This window comes from Scomber scombrus, chromosome 5 (assembly GCF_963691925.1).
Source record: "Scomber scombrus chromosome 5, fScoSco1.1, whole genome shotgun sequence".
NCBI lineage: Eukaryota > Metazoa > Chordata > Actinopteri > Scombriformes > Scombridae > Scomber > Scomber scombrus.
In genome coordinates this window covers 4,372,837-4,395,777 of record NC_084974.1, presented here as the reverse complement: position 1 = coordinate 4,395,777, position 22,941 = coordinate 4,372,837, and the positions used below count along the sequence as shown (strand labels likewise).

Genomic DNA, 22,941 nt, shown 5'->3' with positions numbered 1-22,941 from the left:
CACATGAATTAAACCTCCCATTACTGACCTTCACTTTTTATCTTTCAATGAAATGCTTTGTAGCTTAACTTCTGTGGGTCTTTACTTTGTTTTCATTTATTGATGGAATTGTTCTAATTGAATGTACAGCTTCATGTGAACAAACTGTACATTTGCCAGTGTTAAAGGAACATTCTGCTTTACTTCAACCTCTATGAGTCATGCTTACTTTGCACTCAACAGCTCTGTGATAGAGACACTTTATAGTCATAGAAACAAGTTACCCTGGATATGAGTTCTAGTGCTATTAGCCATGACTGGCTATTCCAGGTTTGTGCCAGTTTTTGTGTTTTCTTTTAGTTTAGTGATCATTCTTCTTTGGAAAGCTGCATGAGGCTCAGCAGCCTTCTTTTCTTCAAATCAATATAACACATTTGGTGAGTGCAACATGACTCTCATGAGTGTCGTGGTCATGTCTGTGGGAAATACGTCAGGTTGAAATAAATCTGAATTATTACACAATATTCTCTCATTTGCTGGGGTTTGGGTAATAAACAGCAGTTTATCTTACCACAGTGCTCCTCATCGCTGTTGTCTCCACAGTCGTCTTCATGGTCACATTTGAAGGCCAGCGGGATGCAGGAACCTGAGGCCACGCAGCGGAACTGGTTGGACGGGTCGCAGGTGGTCGTGGCTGAAAACACCAACGAGCACAGATAAGAGTTTAAAAAAAAATATAGAAACAGCTTCTGGATGCATCTGCATTGTGAGAGGAGTGATACGGCCGAATACTTACGACACTCCTGTTCATCGCTCATGTCTCCACAGTCGTTGTCGCTGTCACACTTCCAGATGCTGCTGATGCAGCGGCCGTTGGAGCAGCGGTACTGGTTTGGCAAACAGCTGTGCTCTGATTGGAGGAAAATGGATCATATGAAGCTCTAATTAATCAGGCCGCCCTTCTGAGATGAAAATCATGTCTCACAGCACTAGATTGTCATTATTCTACAGTGTGTGCTTTCGCCTCACCGGTCTTGACGCAGGTGTTGTTTTGGAGCTGGTATCCGGTGGGACACTGGCACTGCAGCTCTCCGTTGGGCTTGGTTATAGTCGGGGCGCCGTCTGGGCAAACACAGGTGTGTCTGTGTCCAGGCTGAGGCAGACACAGCAGGCTGCAGGGCTGGTCAGCACAGGCGTTGTGGCCTGGTGGAAAAAAGTTCAAGACGTCAGTTTGATCATTTAGAGTTCTTCTGTTTTACCTGCAGTCTCGGTTCCTCACCTCTGTTCTTCCCTTTGTAGAAGATCTTGAGATCCATGACTCCAGACAGCCTGCCGACAATCAGCTCGTTATTCTGGGAACCAGCTTTTGGAGCTTTGAAGATCCCCATTCTGGACCAGTCATCCCAGTACAGGTCGTTCTTAAAAACAACAGACATCAAAAGCTTCTTAGCGAAGAACATTTAACGTATTTTTAAAATGTAATCCACCTTTTTCCATCCACAAACATTGGAGGAGTGTGCGGACAGGAAGATATATGTTCTCACCTTGAAGACTGCGATGGCGTACGGGTGGGGCAGCCCCTCCATGAGGACGCTGCGCTGGCCCCCGGTGAAGTCTGCCCTCTCGATGCGGTCGCTGTAGGCTTCGGTCCAGTACAGCCAGTGGTCGTCAGCCGTGATCCCGTTGGGCCAGCGCACGCCCTCCGACACGATGCAGGACACGTTGGTTCCGTCCATGTAGCTGCGGTAAACTCCGGCCGCTCTGTCTCCCCAGTCGGTCCAGAACATCAGACTGAAGAAGGATAAAGGATGAATTTAACTGGAATTTTACACAAATCACTGTATTGTTTTATTATTTGTATGGGACTTAATCACAATTTGATCAGCTAAGCATCCTCTTTTAGGTACATTTGGACATAAAACAACAAATAGAACTAAGAACAAAACATTTTATATTTAAAAAATAGTAAATGGGAGCAAATGTGTTAAAATACTTGAACCAACCAATACTTGGTTGAATGTATGATTTTCTATGTCAATCTTGGACTTCAAAAATGACATCTGTTAGAAAGCACTGAGGCTGTCTGGAAGTGGCTGTAAAATTTCCAATAAGACCTTTATGGTAATAAGAAACAGGAGAGAGAGAGAGAAGAAGTGAGTGCACTGAGTCAGGAATATATTGATATTCTGGCCCAGACAAAAGGGAATAAGGGAAAAATAAACTTCAAAAAAGAATGCCCCAGTGTGGTAATACTGATTAGCTGAGCTTGTTTTAAATAAAACCGAGAAACATTTGCAGAAGTGGTATTTTGACTCTCTCAGAATGAGGTTGTGTGAGGACAGACTGTCTGCTCATCCCTTCCTCGCATGGCTGCTCAAGGGTTAACGTTACAATTACTGGAGGTTCAGGGAGTGATTGAGGTTAGTCATATAGCCTCAAGCCATCATTTTCTGACCACATTAGCGTGACTAATACTCCTGCACATAGAGTTTCACTTCTTGTTTGACACTTAGATTAAAAAAATGCATTTAATGTTGTTTTGTTTCATAAAAAGACCAGTCGACCAATTTTAAAGTGATTGCAGGTTTCAATTCTGTGTTTTATATTTTGGATGATGATGATGATGATGATGACACAGGACTAGACTTAGAAGCGTGTGTGTTACCTCTCTTCTGGCAGCAGAACAAGGGCTCGGGGATGTTCCAGGATAGAGTTGTTGAGCAGGGTGTGACGCAGATCTCCGTCAGGGTTAGAAACCTTCAAACAGAAACATGAATCATAGGACAACATCAAGTTCAATGATTATAAGCACACGGATTATACATTTGTGTGAAAAACTGATACTGATAGTAATTAGAGTACTGTAGTTCTTACATGTATCCGGTTAAGTAGTATGGTATAGTAAGAGAAACAATAATGTAGTAATGCCAGATGTAGATGTTTCTAAAGCTCTAAATGCTTCTGTATTGGTAGTGCTCTGAGTCGTACACACTCCATGTTCAGTCATCAGTACAAAGTGAAGTCTGACAAACACTGGGTGAGCATTCCTGTGGAAGCCCAGTATTCATGTAAATAATGTTTTGACCATTAGACTGACTCCACAGTCAGGCTGTGCTGTCTATACTCTGAGAGGTGACACCGTTCAGTAACCCTGACCTAACAGACCTTTAGCTGCCGTTGAATCCTATATCCTGGTATTAGTTCATCCCATTTCCAATATTTTATTATTTTATTTTCTTCTTGTATTTGTTCCCCTTTTAATAAACCCACCTCACATTTCTGGTTTTACCCACTTTATTTTTTATTATTTACTTTTGATTCACAGAGCAGATACTTGGCAGCTTGACCCAGATTTACATCTACATTGTATCTGTGTGTGCTGACTCACATTGGCTAGCATGAGGTCTATAATCTCACCAGTTAACAGCATCAACTACCGATATCTAACAAGCATGATTCACACACAATGCCAACACTATACAAATATTCATGTATATACATACATAATACTCTGCTATACCTCAATCTTTTGCGCTCCAGCATCAACCCAGTAGAGCAGTCTACTGATGGGGTCAAAGGTCAGAGCCTCCACGTTCTGCAGGTCTTTCCTAACTACGACCTCCTGACCCGTGCTGCCGTTCAGACACAGACGCTGCAGGGGAGAGAGAGAGAGAGAGAGAGAGAGAGAAAGAAGCAGTTCATGGTGAATCAAATGAGACTAAAACCAAATGAGACTATTGTGGCGTTTGAAGCTGAGCTGTTACATTCATTTCTTAACTGAGCAAAAACAGCTTCATTTGAGTTTGGACGCTGTAAACAAACTCTACCAATCAGCTGTCAGTTTGTCCGTGTCCCAGAGAAATGAGTTACTAACCTGTATGGTGTCCAGTGAGATGTCAGCCCAGTACAGGCAGTTCCTATCAAAGTCAAAGTCCAGAGCCACAGCCTGTCTGAGTCCGGCCAGAGGCAGGGCCTGGTCGGTGCCGGTGGCCAGGTCGTAACGATGGATGGAGCTCCTCACGGCGTACAGGATGAACTCGTTACTCTCTGCAAGAACACAGGAGACACGTCTGATGGGAAAAGACTATCACAGACAAGTATTGAACATGTGAAAGAAAAAAAAGTCAGGGGTGATCACAAGTCAGTAGGCTTCATGTTCAGCAGGCCATGAATGTCTCTATAACATGTCAGTCCATATAATAGTTGTTGAGATATTTCAGTCAGGAACAATGAAGTGGAACAGCTAACAGATCAGTAGTGTGACTAAAATTACTTTTATAATGTTGTGATGCTTTTCATGTTATATAACCTTCCTTGTTTTGAGGTAGAAGTAACATATCAGACATTTTGAGGCTTTTTCTTCCTGCACAATATTGCAATATTGCAATACTGCATTCAGTTTACATTAAGTAGTGTTAAGATTGGAAATCCATATCAAATGTTTCCGTTGATGATTCAAGTTTTTCAGGTTTACCTCCGACAGGACAGGGAAGGACCTCTCCGTTCAGTCTGGACTCCACATCTCCTCCACTGCAGCTGTCCCCTGGTACCTTCCTGTATCTGCAGCAGGAAGGAAAAACCAAAAGAGTTTTACCTCTGTTGGACACTTGGTGGTGCTCTCACCAAACTCATCTAATGACGGCAACATCAGTTCTCCCCATAGCCGTAATAAACCCAAGAGAAGACAGGCTGGTTTGCATTCTTCAGAGAAATTCTCAAGTAATAATAACTGATTAATGTAATAAAAGCTGGTGACTGCAGGTTATAATTACTATGTTAGTAAGTACTTGGCTCAGGGGGTTCAGCTAATGTGCATTTGAGCTTAAGGTTTTAGCTATTTCCTGTCTTATCTCGATATAGTTTATATAATAATTCTACAAATTTGAATTTGCAAAAAAATGTAAAAAATAAAATTTCAAAGAATTATGAGGCCCAGTGTTTAGCTGTTTCGACTTCTATATGAAAATATTTGATAAAACCTGACATAAGGTCAATAAAACACCAAGGAAGAAAGCTTACTATGAGAAAAAGGCATGTAAATATGAATACATTAGTGCTGCAGACGCCAACATTATGCTAATAAACCACACTAAAGAATCCCAGACTGCATCTCTGCACTGTGAAGTCAGATAATGGCAGCTTACCCTTTGCTGCGGCGGTAGGTAGTGCCGACAGGACACGGTACTGGAGGGGCGTAGAGGTCACCTAAGAACTCGGGGTCAGGCACACACACCTGCAAAGCCAAGTCTTCACTCAGCTTGAAGCCGTAGTCGCTGCAGGGAGGAAGACAGGTCGGGAGAAAGAAAACAAGGAGGGAAAAGAGAGGGAAAAAAACAGGCAGTTAACTTCTGCCCTCTTCTGATTAATGGCAGCACATGATATGCATTTTAAAACAGACTCATTATGAGCTGTGATGGGAGATCCAGGAGCAGTTAAAAATGTGCAGAGTAGGCTGAGACCAATGTATTAGTTGCCAGAACTGAAATTTAATTAAGAGTCAGGTATCAGCCAGTCAGTGTCATCTACTGCTGATATGACAGAGGTTCAACCTACACTAAAGCTAATGAATACACACTGAAATGTTTAACTTTTATCACTTTAGCAACGTCATTCCAATGCGGTGTGTGAGGATCTGCTTCATCTTGTCTAATATTAATGGCTTGACAACTACTGGATGGATTGTCTTTAAATGTGGCTCATATATTCATGCTCTCCTCAAGGTGAATTGTAATAACTTCTAACCCTTGACTTCTTTTGTAGCGCCACCATCAGGTCTAAATTACCATTTGTTTTATGAGCAAATATCTGCCAAACACATCATATTCCTTTTAGCCTCTGCTATACTTAGTGTTCAGTGCTAATTAGCAAATATTAGCATGAAAACTAAGATGGTGAACCTAGCACCTTCTTAGCATCGGCATGTTAGCTTTCTCATTGTGGGCATGCTGACATTAGCATTTAGCTCAAAGGACTGCTGTGTCCAAGTCCACCTCACAAAGCTGCTAGCATGGCTGTAGACTTTTAGCCTTGTATGGTCACAATCAGATTTGTGTTTTGTTGTGTTTAAGTTAAAATTATAAATAATTTCCAATTAAATTCATTTTTTATAGATGGACTCCAAACCAGTTCAGTAGACATCTCACGGACGAACAAAATACATTTCAAAGAACACCAAATACTGAGTACATGCTAAGTGAGGTATTTCTGAATTTACATATCAGTATTTTTCTTATTATGGTGATGTAATTTAGACTGTTTTGCACATGTATGGGTCCCTTACCATTCATAGTCCTGGCGTGTACAGGAGCAGTTAGAGATGGTCACTGGCCTGTCAAAGTCCTCTCCGTTGAAACATGTCGCGTGAGGAGTTTGTCTCTTAAACGTTATCTCTCTGCCCAACAGACACTCATTTCCATGTTCATCTGACGGAGACCAGCGCTTGTAGTCAGCCTCAGAACAAGGCACGCCTGGAGGAAACAAAGTGAAAAAAACACTTCAGATACTTGACAGTGATGAGGAGCTCAAAGCTACATGCTAATGTTCCTGGTGGTCCCTCCAATTATTTCTCCTCTAAACTTTGAGTGGATCTTCAAGTGATGAAAAGCTCCATCTGGCAGACTGACTAAACAGATGTACAACTCTTTAAAACACCTGAAAATTCATGCATTTCTCTCCTCTTGTTATTATATATTTGCACACAGCAAATTCTCCATTATTTTCTGCTTCTACATCTCAATGGGTTTCTACTTATTAGTCAAGTATGATACTCAGTTGCAAACAAGATAGCTTGATTTTACAACTTTAATCTTTGGTAAAGCAGCGCCCTCTCCTTTATTTAAGCTTAATTTCTGCTTAATTACTGGTATATGCTACAATGTTACATGCTAAGCTAATGCTACATTCTAAAAATATATATTAATTCCTGATGCCTCAAGGTATATCAAAGTCCAGATGAAATAGCATTTCGAGAGTATCTAACTTCCATATTGTGATGTGAAAAAAGGATAGACAAGTGAAACATGACGCTGATTTGAAAATCTAAGTGGGCGTGTCATAATGAATCTTAGCTCTGTGGCTAATGGGTAGATGCTATAATATTATTGGTTGAAATCAGTTGGTTCAAGCCTACGCAAGTACACATCATATTTTGCTTAAAAGGAGGAAAACACGATTTCATTTTTATATAAGAATACAAAGAATCCGATTTTTCGTATTTTGTTTAGCATTTATTGTTAAATAGGTGTACAACATGGCAAGGATGTGATCTAAAAGGTTTAAAAAGGCCTTTTTCATTTAATTTTGACTTTAACTCCAAATAAATGAGAGCATCTGTTGAGAAATGCAGCTGAGCTGTGAACATATACATAACTGTTTTGAGCTGTTGTTGCTAAGAGCTGGGGATCTCCATCTCTACTCCTCTCATGTCCTCTGAACCTCCTTCTCACTTTCCAACCTACCTAGAACGTCGGAGGTGTTGACCTGCAGGATGAGCCAACTGTGTCTCTGGTCGGCATATGAGCCAAAGATGGTGAAGATGGTGCTCTTCTCCCCAGGCTCGGTCAGCAGCTGGTAAACATACACCTCCCTTTCTGAGAACTGAAAGTCGGTCCATGTCTCGCCTTCATTGGTGCTGAACCTGATTGGGACATGGCCAACTTTTTAATCATCCAACTCGCATTTGTGTATGTGTTCCCTTTGATTACAACAGTTACCAGAATGTCCTTTCATTGAGCCACTAATTCTGTGATTGGGCAACAACAAGAGGAGAGTTAAGAACATCTGAAAAAACAACTCTTAACCACAGAATAGGAGTTACATGGGATCAAGCCTACAGCCAAAATCAGGTTACTGGGTAACCAGGGTAAGAACTGAATTCTTTCTGCACGTAAACAAAGTCAGCTGTTTCCATATTAATACATACTGTCACCTGCACACGTATTTGTGTAGTCTACATTGTTGCTGTTGGCACAGCGGTGTTTACCAAGGGAAGGTTTATTTGTTTCCCCCTAGAAGAACAAGCCGTTTCACATTCACAAAATCTGCTCCTGCTGACTAATGACCACATCCACTGAGACAGGTGCCATTTATGTGCTTCACTCCCCCGTTTTCCTCATGTTGTTTGGGGATTTCAAATGGAAACCTTCCAGTCACAAGCCTCTCTGGGTTTAATGTTTAAAGCTATTTTGTTTAGGTGGAACCAACTGAATGACAGATTTAGCATGTAAGCTCAAATCAGATTTCTTTTCTGTCCTGGAGGAGCATTCAATCAGACCACTTGGACTTACTTGAGATGTTTGGTTGCGCTTCCTTGTCCTATAGCCATCAGGATACCACCATGGTCACCCCATGTGTAGAAATGAGGGCCTGCCAATGCCTGGAGTACAGGAAACATGATGGTCAGTAAACTACAAGAACATACTGTGCAAAAGATGAATCAGCTCTTTAGTGAATACAAGCATCAATTTAATTGGAAACTTGAAGACATCTTAATGACCTCATGAAATAGCACCTTTATTTTCTTAATGTGGTACAGAAACATCCGCCAAAGGAATATCAGTAAAGGAAGGAGAGCATGTTTGATTAGATAGTGACAGTGTTTTGGTTTGGTTCAGTCTCTACACTCTTATCAACCTTGTTTTCATTGAAAGTTATAAAACGGCAATATGCTACCTTCCCAGCACTAACGCAGACAGTCAGAATGAGCAACTAGCTGGTGAACATAGTGGAGCATTTAGCAGCTAAAGAGACTGATATTATCCTGAGGAGTTGGTGAGCTTGCACTCAATACTATCATGCTTGGCTACATTTGCAGGCGCTGGAATGAAATTCACCGTGGCCTGTTTGATAGAAAAGCTGCTTGGGACTCAATTTTACAAGCTGTGTTTTTCTTGTCATCTGTGTCAGATTTTGCACTGACCTCTCTCCAACGGGCTCCCGCACTGCTGGATACATACACATTGGGTTTGTTGGCCAGGTTCCTGCCTACAGATCCTGCAAGCAAAAGACAAAAGGTCATTTTACACACACACACACACACACACACACACACATACATTATAGGGGTTTTCCCTGAATAGACTTGATGTGGCCGCTGCTTTTGCTTTCGCATATGGAAAATCTGTAACCCAAGAACACAAACCATACAGTAGCATTCTGTATCTTTACAATGCATGTGGTCATGTGTCCACACTTTCAACCAACAGTAGAATGTTATTTAATACGGCAGGTCACCAGGAATGATCTGCTTGCATATAACAAGGAAACATGCTGAAAAACACACAAAAGTGGACTTTACCACACTCATTTTTTTTACCTTGTTTTTCCACAACACTAAATTATACTGAGAGTGGACAGCCATACAGCCAAGAGTTACCAACCATTGTTTTTTTTGGTTTTGATCTTAGCAGTTGCGGTTAAGTACATTTTAAAAATTGTCCAGAGTTGTTTCTGAGTAAAAGCGTTTGGTAACCAACAGCAAAGGAGTTTTAACATGATGTAAGTATTTGGCGGTGTTGCATAGTTTTTCTTCATTGTGTGTCTAAGGATGTCAACATGTGGAGCCACTTGAGAGATTTCATGTCTTCACCAAAAGATGTTTGTTCTACGGGGGAACGTACCAAACTTTGTGCCAATCCATCTGGAAGATGTTGATATTTCACTGGATAATTTAACATTTTGAACTGCTAGTGGCAGTAGAGGAACAGTCGAGTGATTCACGGACATCTTCTGGATTCTTTTCATTCAGTGTTAGCAGGATAAAATGTTACTTACTTCACTTTTGGTTTAAGACTCTATTCTGTGCTTAGTTATTATTAGCTAAACATTACACCTTTTAAAAATCATATTAGTTTTGACATTGTTAGCATAATGAAGTTAGATGTCTCAGTTTCTGTTTCTTTTGCTCATATTTTGCTATCTACATAATTAAAAACTTCAATAAAAAAGTAATATTAGGGTAAAGGTATTCGCAGTATAAAGTTAAGAGGAATGAAATGTTAAAATAACTATTGTGTGAGTATTGAGGTAGAGTTTATATTCATCATGTAAAATAAGGTGAGGGAGAAAAAGAGAAAAACAGTGAAAAGTAAATATGTGAAGCTGCAGATTAAAGGCTGAAGATGCTTTTTATGTAATTTTTTTAATAGATCATTTGTATGGATTCACAGTTAAAGAGGCAAGGTTGTGTAAATGTCAAGCTGGAAAAAAAGACCTCCTCCTCCACACACACACACAAACCTCTTTACGTCAAGAACAATGGAATGTATGGACTGGATGATTAATACCAGCAGTTGTTTGCCTCTGACACTGGAGAGCAGACAGACACCTGCTTGTATCTGCAGAAATCAATCATGTTCATCAAATCTCATTTCAGGGTGAATGACTTCAAGAAGCGCAGATTAATAGATGGTTGCCATGTCTCTGTCGAGGGCTGTAATAAAGCCTCTGAAATGAATTACATCTCGTCTGCGTGTAAAACAGGCTAATGACTCTCATTATATATCATCGCACAAGAAGCCAGAAACTCAAGACAATAAACAAACATTCTTCTCTCTCGCCACTGTACAGATATGAAACTGGCAATATACTTTCTTTGTATATGTGTTTGTGTACTGGAATTCTATTCATATCAGCGTTAAAATACGTGCCAATATTTTTGGAGTGCAACCTCTGACAGTGAATATGTTCTGCCAAAATGAATCTTTTAAACTTATTATCTCATGCCAAAACATGTCCGTATCTTTGGGAATGTTATTGACATGTGGAGGAGTGTTTTCTTTGAAAGCAACAATAATCGTATATATAGAAAAGGAATAGGACAATAATGTATTGTTAACAAATTCTTGTGTCTTCTATGTAGACTATGAACGGTCTATTCTAAAACAAGTTGGGGGAATTAAACCAGCATAATAATGATCAGTGCTGTAATAGTGCTGACATATTAAAAACTTGCATATTTAATATTTTATTGGGAATTTGCAAACTTAACAAAATAAAGAAGATAATTTGGGCACAGGGAGAATGTGATAAGCATCTCTGAGTATGGTTTGAAGTGAAAGTTTTCAATACTAGTGCTATAGACATTTCCCAAAAAAGTACTGAGGCTAAAGATCTAGTATTTGTGCACTTGTGGATAATATACAACAAAATATCCATCATATCAAGGGTTGACATCACTGACATTGGGTTTTGATAAATGGTGACCACTGGCTCTTTATTTTGGTCTAAGAAAGAATGTGTAGCTGTGTAAAGCCATAAAGCTGCACTATACTGTTATCAAGTTTTGACTGATGTCTCTCTGTTTTTCCTGATGTTTGTACATTTCGTCTGAGGTTTCTGTTTCGTCTGACGTTTTCTATGTTTCTCAGCTCTCTAAGCTAGACAACTGCGCATATGTTTGTCATGTGACCATAAATTCAAAGGCATCACTACATGAGAAGAGTTGTACGTATTTTTTTTTACGCAGAAATGTATTTTTCTTTGACATAACAGTCATTGTATCAGAAAAGAACACCACTTACTTTGACCAGCAACTTTATCCAATCTAAACAATATGTATTGTACATGATGGTGTATTTGCTAATGTGTAAAACCATGTGAATCACTTAGCTAAAGATTAGCTTGATTTTTTCTAAATGGTGACTATAGTGTAAATTGAGCCAGTGGTTTAACTTGCACTTAAACATTGTAGAAAAGCTATCATGCCAAAAATCTACAAGAGAAAAACCAACTGGGGCTCAACAGAGAGCAGCCAATGATGTTAAGAATGGAAAATCCATCAGATCAGTGGCAAAAGACAGAAGTAATGACAGGTCATAAAAAAGGAGGTAAAGGAAGTAAAAACAGTAGGCTACAGTGGAACGGCAGAAGCAAAGTTGGTCCTCACAGGCGAGTTAGGGAAGGAGCTTGCAGACCATATCAAGAAGCTGGCTTACTAGTTTAGTGGCCTTAGTCCAAAGAAATTATGTGAACTGGCATTTGAATTGGCGAAAGAAACAACATTCCTGTCTCCAACAACTGGAAAGACAAGGGTTTAGCAGGGTGCTCAGAAAATTACATGACTCATTAGGTCAGCACACACAAACTTATATTGTTTAGTTTAATATAGCACTGTAACAGAATGACTTATAGCCCATGTTTAGGTGGCGATTACTTAAAAAATGTTATGCTGCATCACCCCCTTCTTTGAAGTCCTGAAACGACATGTTTGGAAAGGGATTCATCCTTCAAGATAGTTGGCAAGACCTTTGCATTCAAGGAAAATGATGATGCATCTTTCCCACCGAGTTGAAGAGGCTATAAAGGCTGGAACTGCAACCTTGATGAATGGAATGTTTAATAGTTGTTTTTGATTGTTTAATGATCTTATTAAGTCAGTGTATCCTCAGGTGGCTCAATTTACCCACCCACTTGGATCAACTTACCACCTTACCTGGGGCAAGCTGAGCCACAGGAATCACTTTTCTTTGGGAGAAGTGATGTTTCAATCCCCTTTGTTACACATACACTCTTACATTTTCATTTGATAGGGAACATCCTGAAATAGAGATAAATGTTTTCATTCTACTTCTGTCCCCTTTTTTTGTCCTTACCTAGAGGACAACATATGTAAAAACTAGCTTGTCTTTCCCCACTCTCCCCTATAGGAACATGTGAGCAGTTTATTCAGGTTGTTGTGTATGTAAACATGTCTGTGCAGCTTGTGTGTGTACATGCCTGCCTGTATTCATTAGTGTGTTTGACCCGTCGAATGCCCGCTGGGTGCTGCAGCAGTAATTAGACCATCTGTTTGAGAGCGATAACGAAACGAATGGCACCGCTGATTGCCAGTCTTTCCTCTTCTCTCTCTCTCTCTCTCTCCATGCACATTATCTAATAAGAATTTAATTAGGGGGACTGACTGGGTGCAGGGAAAGCAGTCTCCTAGACACTGAAGAGCCCCAACAAATCAATGTTTTCCACCAGCTGTGAACAGGCGAAGAGGCTTTAAACTGCATGCAGAAACTCATTCCACTTCATTGTGATGAATGCATTTTTTTGAGTGATGACTTTTTGTTTTCTTTTTGCATTTTAAAACACATGCCATGCCAAACCAGACGTTTCTAGCACCTTCTCAAGCAGTGAAACCACATTTCCCGTGTTTTGGGCAATACAGGAAGAGGCTATTTACATGAAGAGAGAGAAAGGCAGTACTCCAGTTTCCTGTGTTTGACTTATTTGTGTTATCAGAAAGTTACGAGCTTGCCTTGCACCAGATCTGTCAGTAAGAATAGTCATTTTCCAACAGATGGCACCAAAAGTGTCTTCATCTGTCTTGTTTAAAGGATGTGCAGAACATCTCTGGCCAAATTACTGACATTTTTTTTGAGATTTTGTTCCTGTCCATCACACAGATTCTACAGATTTCTAGTCATAATGGAGTAGTGTTGTCCCACCTGTGGCCATAATGAGTCCTGGTGCAGAGTCCTTTGATAAAATGGGCATCCTCCTGAGTTGGATGTTGAACAGCTGGCTCCAGCGCTGGGCCAGGTGGAGAGAGCAACCTTTACTGAGCTGAAGGGGAGGAGAAGAGAGTCAGACGATGGAGTTCAGTTGTTCTTTTCTCTTCTCTTTGCTTTACTACCATGTTACATTGAGAAATGTTTCCTTTCACACCCTCAGCTTCTTATTATATCAACTTAGAAGTACACCAGTGTGAGACATAAAATATAATTAAAGATAGAATTTTTAAACAGTTAAGGTCGGCCACCTCTACTATGATGGATGTTTCACTCTCCCCTTCATACTGCAAACTACACTTACAATTTGTCAAACTTGCAGTATGACTCCCAACATCTTGTCTTGATTAACTGTCGTTATTAAAAGCACATTTTTGAGATTACTTTCAACAAGAAATATAATGATAATGAAAAATATTGAAAACAAAATTACTAAATTCTAAGATTAGCTTTTAAAGTTGTGGATATTGGCTTTGAGCACAAACTACTGGCTGCTTCAATCAGTCAAATCCTCTTTAAAACACCACATCTGGAATGAGGATGTGTTTGACGTACTGCAGAATGCAGCTGCGACTTGACAGTAATTACTATAATTTTTATTAATCTCTTTTATTATTCATCAAGAATTGTTTTGCCGGAGCACCCTGGTGGTCGAGTGGTTGGAGCGCATGCCACGTGGTCGCAGCGTCCCTGGTTCGAGTCCGGCCAGGGACCTATGCTGCAGGTCATTCCCCCTCTCTCTCTCCCCCTGTTTCCTGTTGGCCTCTCTGCCAGTTACTGTCTGAATAAAGGCATAAAAAGCCCAAAATAAATCTTAAAAAAAGAAAGAATTGTTTTGCCAATAAAAAGAAACAGAACAAGAAATATAAAAAGTCCATCAGCTCTAAATTGCTTATTTTGTTGAATCATGACCAAATTAACCTGTGGCAAAAATATGCAGTTGAGTCACTATTGACCCCCAACCTACAGCCATCTGTGCAATGTGTATCTACTCAGTCACCTCTAATGTTAAGTCTCATTTGTGGGGATTTGATTAAACAAAACTTCATTAGAGGAATATGCATCATGTGACCACAAAACTAAATACATTTAAAAAGCTCTTATAACTAGATCTACAAGACATGACCATGAGATGAGCAAATATTGCAGGACCTGCTTTAGGTGAGATTTTTCGTCAGTGGTGCTGAGTCTCTAACTAATACTTAATGAATCAAATTGCCAGTTCCAGTTAATACACAGTGAACCTCTGGCTTCTGGCGGGGTGAGCAGGGTCTGGCATCCTGAGGCAGTTTCCAAGACTATAATCCAGTCTTGTGACCAGAATTCAGATATTCCATTAACAGAAACAAGAAAAAAATTAGAGAAGCTGGAACTGGAATTGTACGCCATTTAATTTCATTATTCCATTGGCTTAAATTATTTATTAGATGTCAAAATTGATGCTGGTTCATTTTGTCTCACTTAACTGATCAAATTATCATCTAGTCACTTCAGCACAGTGTAGTAATAGAGCTATAGTTTCTGCACAACACAGACACCCTGAAATCCAGCCCAGATACTTTACTCTACAACAGCTCCACATTATTTAGAAGTGCAGGTCATGTACTCTGTGTTGGTGCAGGTGGGCCAAAAGAACATACTGTGCTACTGAGCCAGACAAGATGATAAGGAAAAAAAAAAACTGCCGTTATAGGAACGAATAACGACAATGAACCAATTTGTGATATGGCCTAACAGAAATCAGACATGACTGGATTGGTAGGTGTACCTGACAGTCCACAGTTCCTCCCAGGCTGTCAGCCGTGGGCGCCTGAAGCAGCTCCCACGTCCCTCCCTTGTCAAAAGTGATGACGGACCGCATGTTGTCTTCGCTGACAGAGCCGTTGATGAGCGTGGCGATGAAGACGCCTCGCAGCCCCTCCACGCGGTGCAGGTCTGCAAAAGGCTCGTTGGCAAAGTATCTGCAACACACAGAGATTGGTCCCGAAACGGGGAGGTTTTTGTCTACGTACCACATTGTGAAGCAATTTATTATTTTTATTCTTATTTCCAGCCGAGAACTACATTCTGCTGATTTATTTCTTGCGTGGATTAGAGAGTTCTTTACACATGAGGGTAAACACAGCTGAAATAAATACATCAGAATTTTGACAGCACGACTACAACTTTACAACAAACACAAAAACAATCTTTAGGGATCTGTGGTTAATTACATCAGCAGAAGTCAGTGTGTCATCATTGGCAGGCATACACCTGAGCCAACAGTGCAACTGCCCTCCCTGATGTGATTACAGACAAGACTGAGCAGAAAAACAATGAATACGGAGCTCAGAGGTCGCATAGTTCTCTGCCATCAGATCAATAAATTGTCTTTTATTAGATAAGGAAGCATTGCATGTCTGTGCTCGCAAAGCCTTTGTGTCATCAGGTGGTATCAAACATTAGTAATGAGAACTAGAGGTCTTCCCGTCAATGCCCGGGGGTTGCTACGGGAACTATTTAATTACTACTGTCGCAAGCCTGCTATTGCGTATGTAGGTACACACAGACTTGCATGCTGAACTCATTGTTACATGCTGCTACAATGTACCACTAATATGAAGGCAAGTGGAGGAAACTTTACTCAACTAATTACATATGAGACATACAAGTTATTCCTAATCTCGGAGACAAAGCAGCACCGACTTGTTTGCTTTTTACCATCTCACATACCCTGAACTTTATGAGTCAAGTGTTTTTAGTCTCCCATGTCCTCCCCTGTATTTCCCTTTTTCGTGTTTATATTAAATCTAACTCAAACATCAGAGTCACTCAACAGGAAATACAAAGAAAGTTTAGTTTCTGAGTTCATAGAGATGGATCTGTTGACGTGCCAGAGACTGAGCTACCCTCAAACTTCTTTCTAACTGTTTAAGGTCAAGAATTAACTTTAATGCTGAGTTCAGTGGGGTGGAGGTTTCCGGCACAACTTCACCTACTTCCAAGGTGTATGGAAGAAGGGGAAAAAAGTCCAAAAAAGTGAAAGGTCCAGCAACACTTGTAGTATAGAACAACTTTATTAATAGACTGACATGTTTGGGCAGCATGGATCTACCATAGGCTATCTGGGAAAGTGCACTTTTTTTCCCCATCAGGCTCCACAGTAATAAGACACAAGGCTTGATGTTGATAGTTATTGTTGCTCTCAGAAACCTAATATGTCCAAAACTAAATATGGAGTTAAAGGGTTTCCATCTGATAGCAGCATTCGGAGTCAAATAAAAGTTGTTTCCAGTAAAATAAGTCTCATGATTGACTGTTTTATTTGTCAATTTGATAGCTGGGCAAGTGATGATTGTGCCTTGAGACAACTTTTATTGTTTTGTGGTGCTACATAAATGAAAATGGATTGATTGACAGATAACTGATTGAATTGATGAATGGTTTGAATGGCCTGAACGTGCTGTGGTTAGTTTGTATCGACAACTATGTGGGGAAAATGATCAGCTAGTGGAATGAGCATGAGTTTCAGTGCCCAGGGGCCCATGGGGCTACTAATCCAGCCTTGGCTTGCGGCCTTCATCAGGGTCATCCAATGCAATGTCCGATCCAATGCTGAGCTCAACACAGCACCAATGTTTGTGTATTTAAACATGGTTTTGTTAATGAAACTGAACCTGGAATCATTTACAGCTACATGCTATTTTATACTTGTTACTAACCACGACATTTAAAAAGGTCAATACTGTACTTTTTTTATCCACAACATTTATTTGATAGAAATACTCTACCTACTACCCAACTGTGGATAATTCATTCTAATGTAAGATGTTCTGTGCCCTGAAAAGGTTCACTTGTTATGCAAATCCCACGAGAAAGGTGTTAAACTACAAATAGAGTACATGATCTTGCAAAGGGATTGGCCGCTCCCCCCGATTACAAGTGTTAGGTCGACGCTTGAATGCATGACTCGTTCCACTGTGATGCGATCTATGTGGATCTGACAGCAAACAAAATAAGCAAAGTGCTTTTAAATATGCACAACCTGAAGAGAAGCTGAGCTCAAACAACTGATGCCAAACTGCACTGTGTTTTCTTCAGCAATGTAGCAGTGACTGTCGAGTAAAGTGTCCTTTCATAACACTTTGTTATTAAAAGTATCCAACTAGCAAAGAAGTCTAGTAGAAATGGCAACAGTGTTGAGCCAAAACGTTTAGGACCTACAGAGGTGTAGTTGGAGATCTTAGACATCTAGAAGGAGGCTGAAGTAGAACTGCTGCTCTAAAAGGAACCAGTTTGGGTGGTTCAGGGATCTGATTAGGATACTGGTATGCTGGCTATTTTGCTTGGCCGCACAGATGAAGACCGGCTGAATACCTGCAGCCATGTAAAACATTCAGCGTGCTGTGACCGAACCCTGGCTGATAAATGATAAATGTCAGATAGTGAGGGTGTGTGTGTGTGTGTTTCGTACCTGATGAGGGTGTTGCTGCCAGAGCCCTCAGGACTGTAATACAGAACGTTCTCCAGCGACAGAGAGAAGGACAGGCCCTGCGTGTCTGAGATGTACAGGTGTGTGACGTTGTTCAGGTGGTTTACACACACAAACACTTGGTCCTCTGATGCATCTGCTATGTAGTACTCCTGTTAGGCGAGAGAGGGAGGGACAGAGAGAGAGAGAGAGAGAGAGAGTCATCTTTAGTTCACTGACCTACTGTGTGAGTAGATAAGGACAATGCATGAGTGGATTAAATGTGAAAAGACGGGATATCAGACATTTAAGCATGAACTTAAGCTTGAGAACAGTGTAGGTGGTTCTTCCACTAAAATCAGGATGTCATATATTTTTAGAAATGGGATCCATACTGTTGTTTTGCAGTTTGCTTACACAGTATACTGGAACAGACACGAAACAAGCACAACTCGTGACATAAGAACGATTTTGAACAAAAAAAATCACCAAACTGCCGTCTGAATGCTGCGTAATACTGTATACCTGATGATTCATTGCATTTAGGAAGCATCTTCTTGATGATCAGGACATGAAGGACTGGTACAGACACGGATTCTTCACAACTTACAAAGATCTTGACAATTGTCCCATCTTATTTCTACATTCTACTGCAGACCCAACACAAAACATTCATTCTTGAACATATATCTGGGATATGTTTGATTGATTGATTGATTCATTTATTTAAGTGTTTTTCACCTTCAAGTGCCCAGGCCATATGGGCTTACAAGACACTAACCGATAACAACCAGGATGGCTACATGTCAAATCATAATATTCAATTAGAGAACACAGCATAACATTAAGTTTACATGGCAGACATGTCCTGTTGAGATGGAAACAGAGTTTTATGTCTTAGCAGCCAAGATTCTCCTATATATCTGGTTAAATCAAAAATCTCCATCTTAAAGAGCCAATTCAATACATCAACTTTGGACAACCAAAATAAATCTGAATTTTTCAATTTGATCTTTTCAAAATAAACAATCCCTAAAATCACTGTGCAAAGGGCAATGAAATACAAAACGAAATTCAGCCTCAACAACACCAAGATCAAAAAAACACATGCTGGTTCTTCAGACACACCTTCTTATCTGGCTATCTCAGATGCCAGTGGTAAAGTACCACTTCTTAACTGAGCACACAAGGACCTCTCTGTAAGTTTAGCTTCATGTATGGTTCTGTGTAGTAATCATCTTTGATTTGAATATAGTTTCTAAGCTTTGGCTTCTAACAAATGTCCACCTTCCACTGCTCCTTATATTCATTAATCACTTTTGTCAGACTGTATTCATATTACACTGCTTGAAAATCCCTGACGTATACTACAAAAAACCAGCATGTTTGGAATAATGGCGGTGATCCTAATTGGAAGAATAAAGTCGCACACCTGTCATCTGCACAGTCGCCTCAGACTGATGATGACTCTGTGAGGTGTGTGAGTAAGTGTGACTGTAATCAGCTTAAAGACCTGTTGACGCATGACGTGTTTCCACTGTGTTTTTCAGGCGTCTAACAGAATAGACACACTTTTATTTGAACTAATACAGCTGTGAGCACAGGATTTACACATGCACAGTGCATCCGGAAAGTATGGTTTAAGATACTTGAAATATCAAAGTAAGTACATATATATTACAGTAATGGATGAATAATAAGTCACAGCAGATAACAAATATGTTTTTTTTTCAGTGCTTGTTATTTAAACCCTTTTCAAACACAATAGGAGGGTTAAATCAGGACAAGAACACAACATTTTGAATCTTTAAACCAATTAATCAATTAGTCTACTCCTGTCCATTAAAAACAAAACAAAACACAGACTCACTGTGATTGGATGGCGGGTCATAAACTGGGCAGCTTTCATTGGCTGGCGGTTGTAGGAGACCCAGAGCTGAACAGATGAAGGTTCGTGGCTGCCAAACAGTTTCTGGAGAGACACAGGGACACAGAGATATCACAGGTCATTCAACTATAATCATTAACTGGATGTCAACCACAATATAACTGAGCTATCCAGCCTGGTGTCATGCTGTGAAGTTTTGCTTCTCACAGCTCTAATGCAATAAAGGTCATTGCTGTCTCATGTGGTGTGTAGCAGGCTGGACAGTGCTGTTTCTACAGCAGCGAGGATGTGGAAAAGGAGAAGAGGCTTTGGTTATCTGGGCTGTCCTGATGATGTTTTTCTGCCTCCGTATCCCTCGTAGTACATGGCTCCAGAGCTGAGTCAGAAAACATTAAACGTCCAGACTCAAAAAGACTCCCAGTGGGGGAGAAAAATCTGTGTGTGTGTGTGTGTGTGTGTGTGAGAGCGAGAGAGAGTCCAAGGGCACGTCTCATTGTCATTAGAAATACATTAGGAAGCTGGCTGGTGGAAAGGAGCAGAGTTCTGGTCTTTTATGAATTATAAGCATGCAGACCAGACAGGGTGGAGGACTTGAACATTTCTAAGTGAGTGTATGTGCGCCAGAGAGAGATGAGACAGAGACAGAGACAGAGAGATGTGAAAGTCTGAAAGTGAAAGAGAGAGAAACTTCTGACCAGAGTCCAGAGGGGATATACTCTAGAACCAATCAGACTTGTGTGAACAAATGCAGTGATAATGACATACTATATATAGATACATATGGTGTATATACAGTGATACACACTCTGGATAGATAAGCTGCTGTGCTGAATAATGTGTGCCTCTGGGAATTTCTGCCCGTGTTGACCTCCACTATAGCAGCAAAAAACATTAAAATGCTATATCCAACCTTCTTTTTTTGTTGGTTTATTTGGTTGTTTTTTTTTTAAAGTGGTGCAGTGTGATATAACACATTAAGATGATATCAATCGGACACAGATACAGTATGTGCATCAAGATCCATAGACAACAACAAATCTAGCTTTTGGTCTTCTTATTCTTTTCTGGTCTCAGCAAAAAACTGACTACCAATTTGTCAATTGACAGAAAATCAATCACCAACTATGAATAATGATCATTGTTTTGAGTCATTTTTAAAGAAAAATGAAAATGAAAATGTGCTCATTCACTCAGCTTTGAAAATAGTGACTATTTCTTGTTTCCTCTTTGAGAGGAAAAAAAAAAATTGACAGTTTGATTTATACTGAGTGAAATGAATGGCTCGTTTTAAAGGTCAGTTTACAGTTGTAGAATGTTGTCTGTGGCTCTGAAGAGAACATCAATCTTGTTTTAGGCTGACAAAATGAAAAGATGCTGTTGGTTGCATCATAGGAAGTGTAGGAGCTGGTGTTTTTAGCAGTTTGACGCATACTAGGAGTCTAAAATTCTGGATTTTTCTGCAATGGCTGCACAGATTTGGACCATCCTCTTTTCAATCTGTCTCTTGTTAGTCTGCGAACTTAACAGAAGTGCAATGCTAAATCAGCAGAGTCGGCCTTTAAAAATATTTGGATCTCCACTTTAAACAACAGGGGCAGGATTCGAGACCTCAACCCAAAACATAAAAACCATTTCCTTAAAAAATAGAGAAAAGAAAGTGAGACACAGCTGGACTCCCTGGTGATGAATGCCAGCTGAAGCTTTTCTTTCTCCTGTTTATCAACCACAAAGAACTAGTTTAGTGCGGAGGAGTGTGCAGCTCACTGGAACTGTGTCACATGACTTCAAGGAGACTCAGATATTTTGGAAATTATTTCAAATTCACTACAGACTGCTCAAGTGGAACCCTTTCAAGCCGGAGGTTTTCAAGGTCTGGCACTGTGGGCCCTCCCTCAGATATAATTGACCATTAATATTTTGCCGAATTAGCAGTGTCTGTTTGCAATGTAGCCATGGATGTACATGTACAGACAACTATCACTGGTATTCTGAGCTAATAGGGAGCATCTTTTTTCCATGATAAAAATATGTATACATCTTGTCTTTGAGTTCACTGAGTCAAAGAAGGGTTACAAGTTTTGCCACATATTACAGCTCCGGCCTCACATCTCTCCTACTGGGCTCCCCTTCAACTCACTTGGGCCCCCATGGAGAGAAACATCTCAGTTTAAAAACCTCAGCTCTGAACTGTCTTATCTCTATATGTCTGAGACTGCAAAAATCTGGTATTGCCTACCCACCTAAACCATTTAGTCTGCATCTCTGTCTGTTCTAGATATTTGAATTGAAACTATGTCTAGCCACATTAAATACTTCTTCTAATCTTCTAATCTATATCCACAGGAAGAGAATAAAGGAGTGTGTTTTATTCTTGGTGAATAAACCAGCCGTCTGTGCTTATAAAGACCCTGCTCTGTAGCCTTAATGACATTGTGTTAACAGTTTACTCCCAATTCGTTTTATGCGTTTCTCTCTCATCCCTCGCTCAACCGGCTGTAAATTTAGTTTGTGTTTGTGGCTCTGTTCAAACTTACAGAGAACCGAGAAGCTTCATTATTTTTACTTTGGATTAGTTTGGACCACCCTGTTCGAGGCTTTAACACCAGCACCGTCTACACAAAGAGAGAGAGATAAAAACAGATACAGAGAAAAAATGAGGAAGCGAGACAAAGAAAAGAGGAGAGGGAGGCAGAAAAAAGGCCAGCAGGGAGTTAAACAGAGAAAGATCAGCAGAGAGGAGCTAGCAGGAGGCCAGCTTTAGAAAGCTATAAATTGAAGTCGAGCAAAGATGTCAGGCTGTAATTCAGAGAGCAGAGCTGCACATCAACTATTCATTCTGTCTGGGGTCGTACAATTAGATTAATACACTGCTTAGACTGATATGAATGGCTGAATCTAGACATTTATTGATAATCGCATTCTGTATGAGGCATTTAGTGTCAGTTGATAGCATGAATCCAGCATCAAATCAATTTATTGAATCCAATCCTTTCAAATCCCACATTGCCACCATCTCCTTAGGTTTAGCTGTCAATATTTGAATGTAACCAGCTACAAATAACTACAAGTCAAAGAATTATAGATCTGTGATCATCTTTTTCAGCTGAGATGGCAGAAACAATACAGCT

General features: G+C 40.2%; 1 protein-coding gene across 1 annotated transcript in view; it reads right to left on the bottom strand.

Moving 5' to 3' along the window:
• sorl1 (sortilin-related receptor, L(DLR class) A repeats containing) overlaps nucleotides 1–22,941 on the bottom strand; it is a 93,699-nt gene that overhangs the window by 18,296 nt on the left and 52,462 nt on the right. Inside the window, exons 7-24 of the mRNA XM_062419261.1 lie at nucleotides 19,796–19,897; nucleotides 17,929–18,098; nucleotides 15,244–15,436; nucleotides 13,413–13,530; nucleotides 8,897–8,970; nucleotides 8,265–8,353; nucleotides 7,437–7,615; nucleotides 6,260–6,446; nucleotides 5,124–5,252; nucleotides 4,454–4,539; nucleotides 3,854–4,026; nucleotides 3,500–3,631; nucleotides 2,645–2,736; nucleotides 1,524–1,770; nucleotides 1,259–1,397; nucleotides 1,009–1,182; nucleotides 776–889; nucleotides 551–673 (exon numbers count right to left, since the gene is read on the bottom strand). Of these exons, the coding sequence (XP_062275245.1) occupies nucleotides 551–673; nucleotides 776–889; nucleotides 1,009–1,182; nucleotides 1,259–1,397; nucleotides 1,524–1,770; nucleotides 2,645–2,736; nucleotides 3,500–3,631; nucleotides 3,854–4,026; nucleotides 4,454–4,539; nucleotides 5,124–5,252; nucleotides 6,260–6,446; nucleotides 7,437–7,615; nucleotides 8,265–8,353; nucleotides 8,897–8,970; nucleotides 13,413–13,530; nucleotides 15,244–15,436; nucleotides 17,929–18,098; nucleotides 19,796–19,897 (2,521 nt within the window). The remainder of the gene's footprint in view (nucleotides 1–550; nucleotides 674–775; nucleotides 890–1,008; nucleotides 1,183–1,258; nucleotides 1,398–1,523; nucleotides 1,771–2,644; nucleotides 2,737–3,499; nucleotides 3,632–3,853; nucleotides 4,027–4,453; nucleotides 4,540–5,123; nucleotides 5,253–6,259; nucleotides 6,447–7,436; nucleotides 7,616–8,264; nucleotides 8,354–8,896; nucleotides 8,971–13,412; nucleotides 13,531–15,243; nucleotides 15,437–17,928; nucleotides 18,099–19,795; nucleotides 19,898–22,941) is intronic.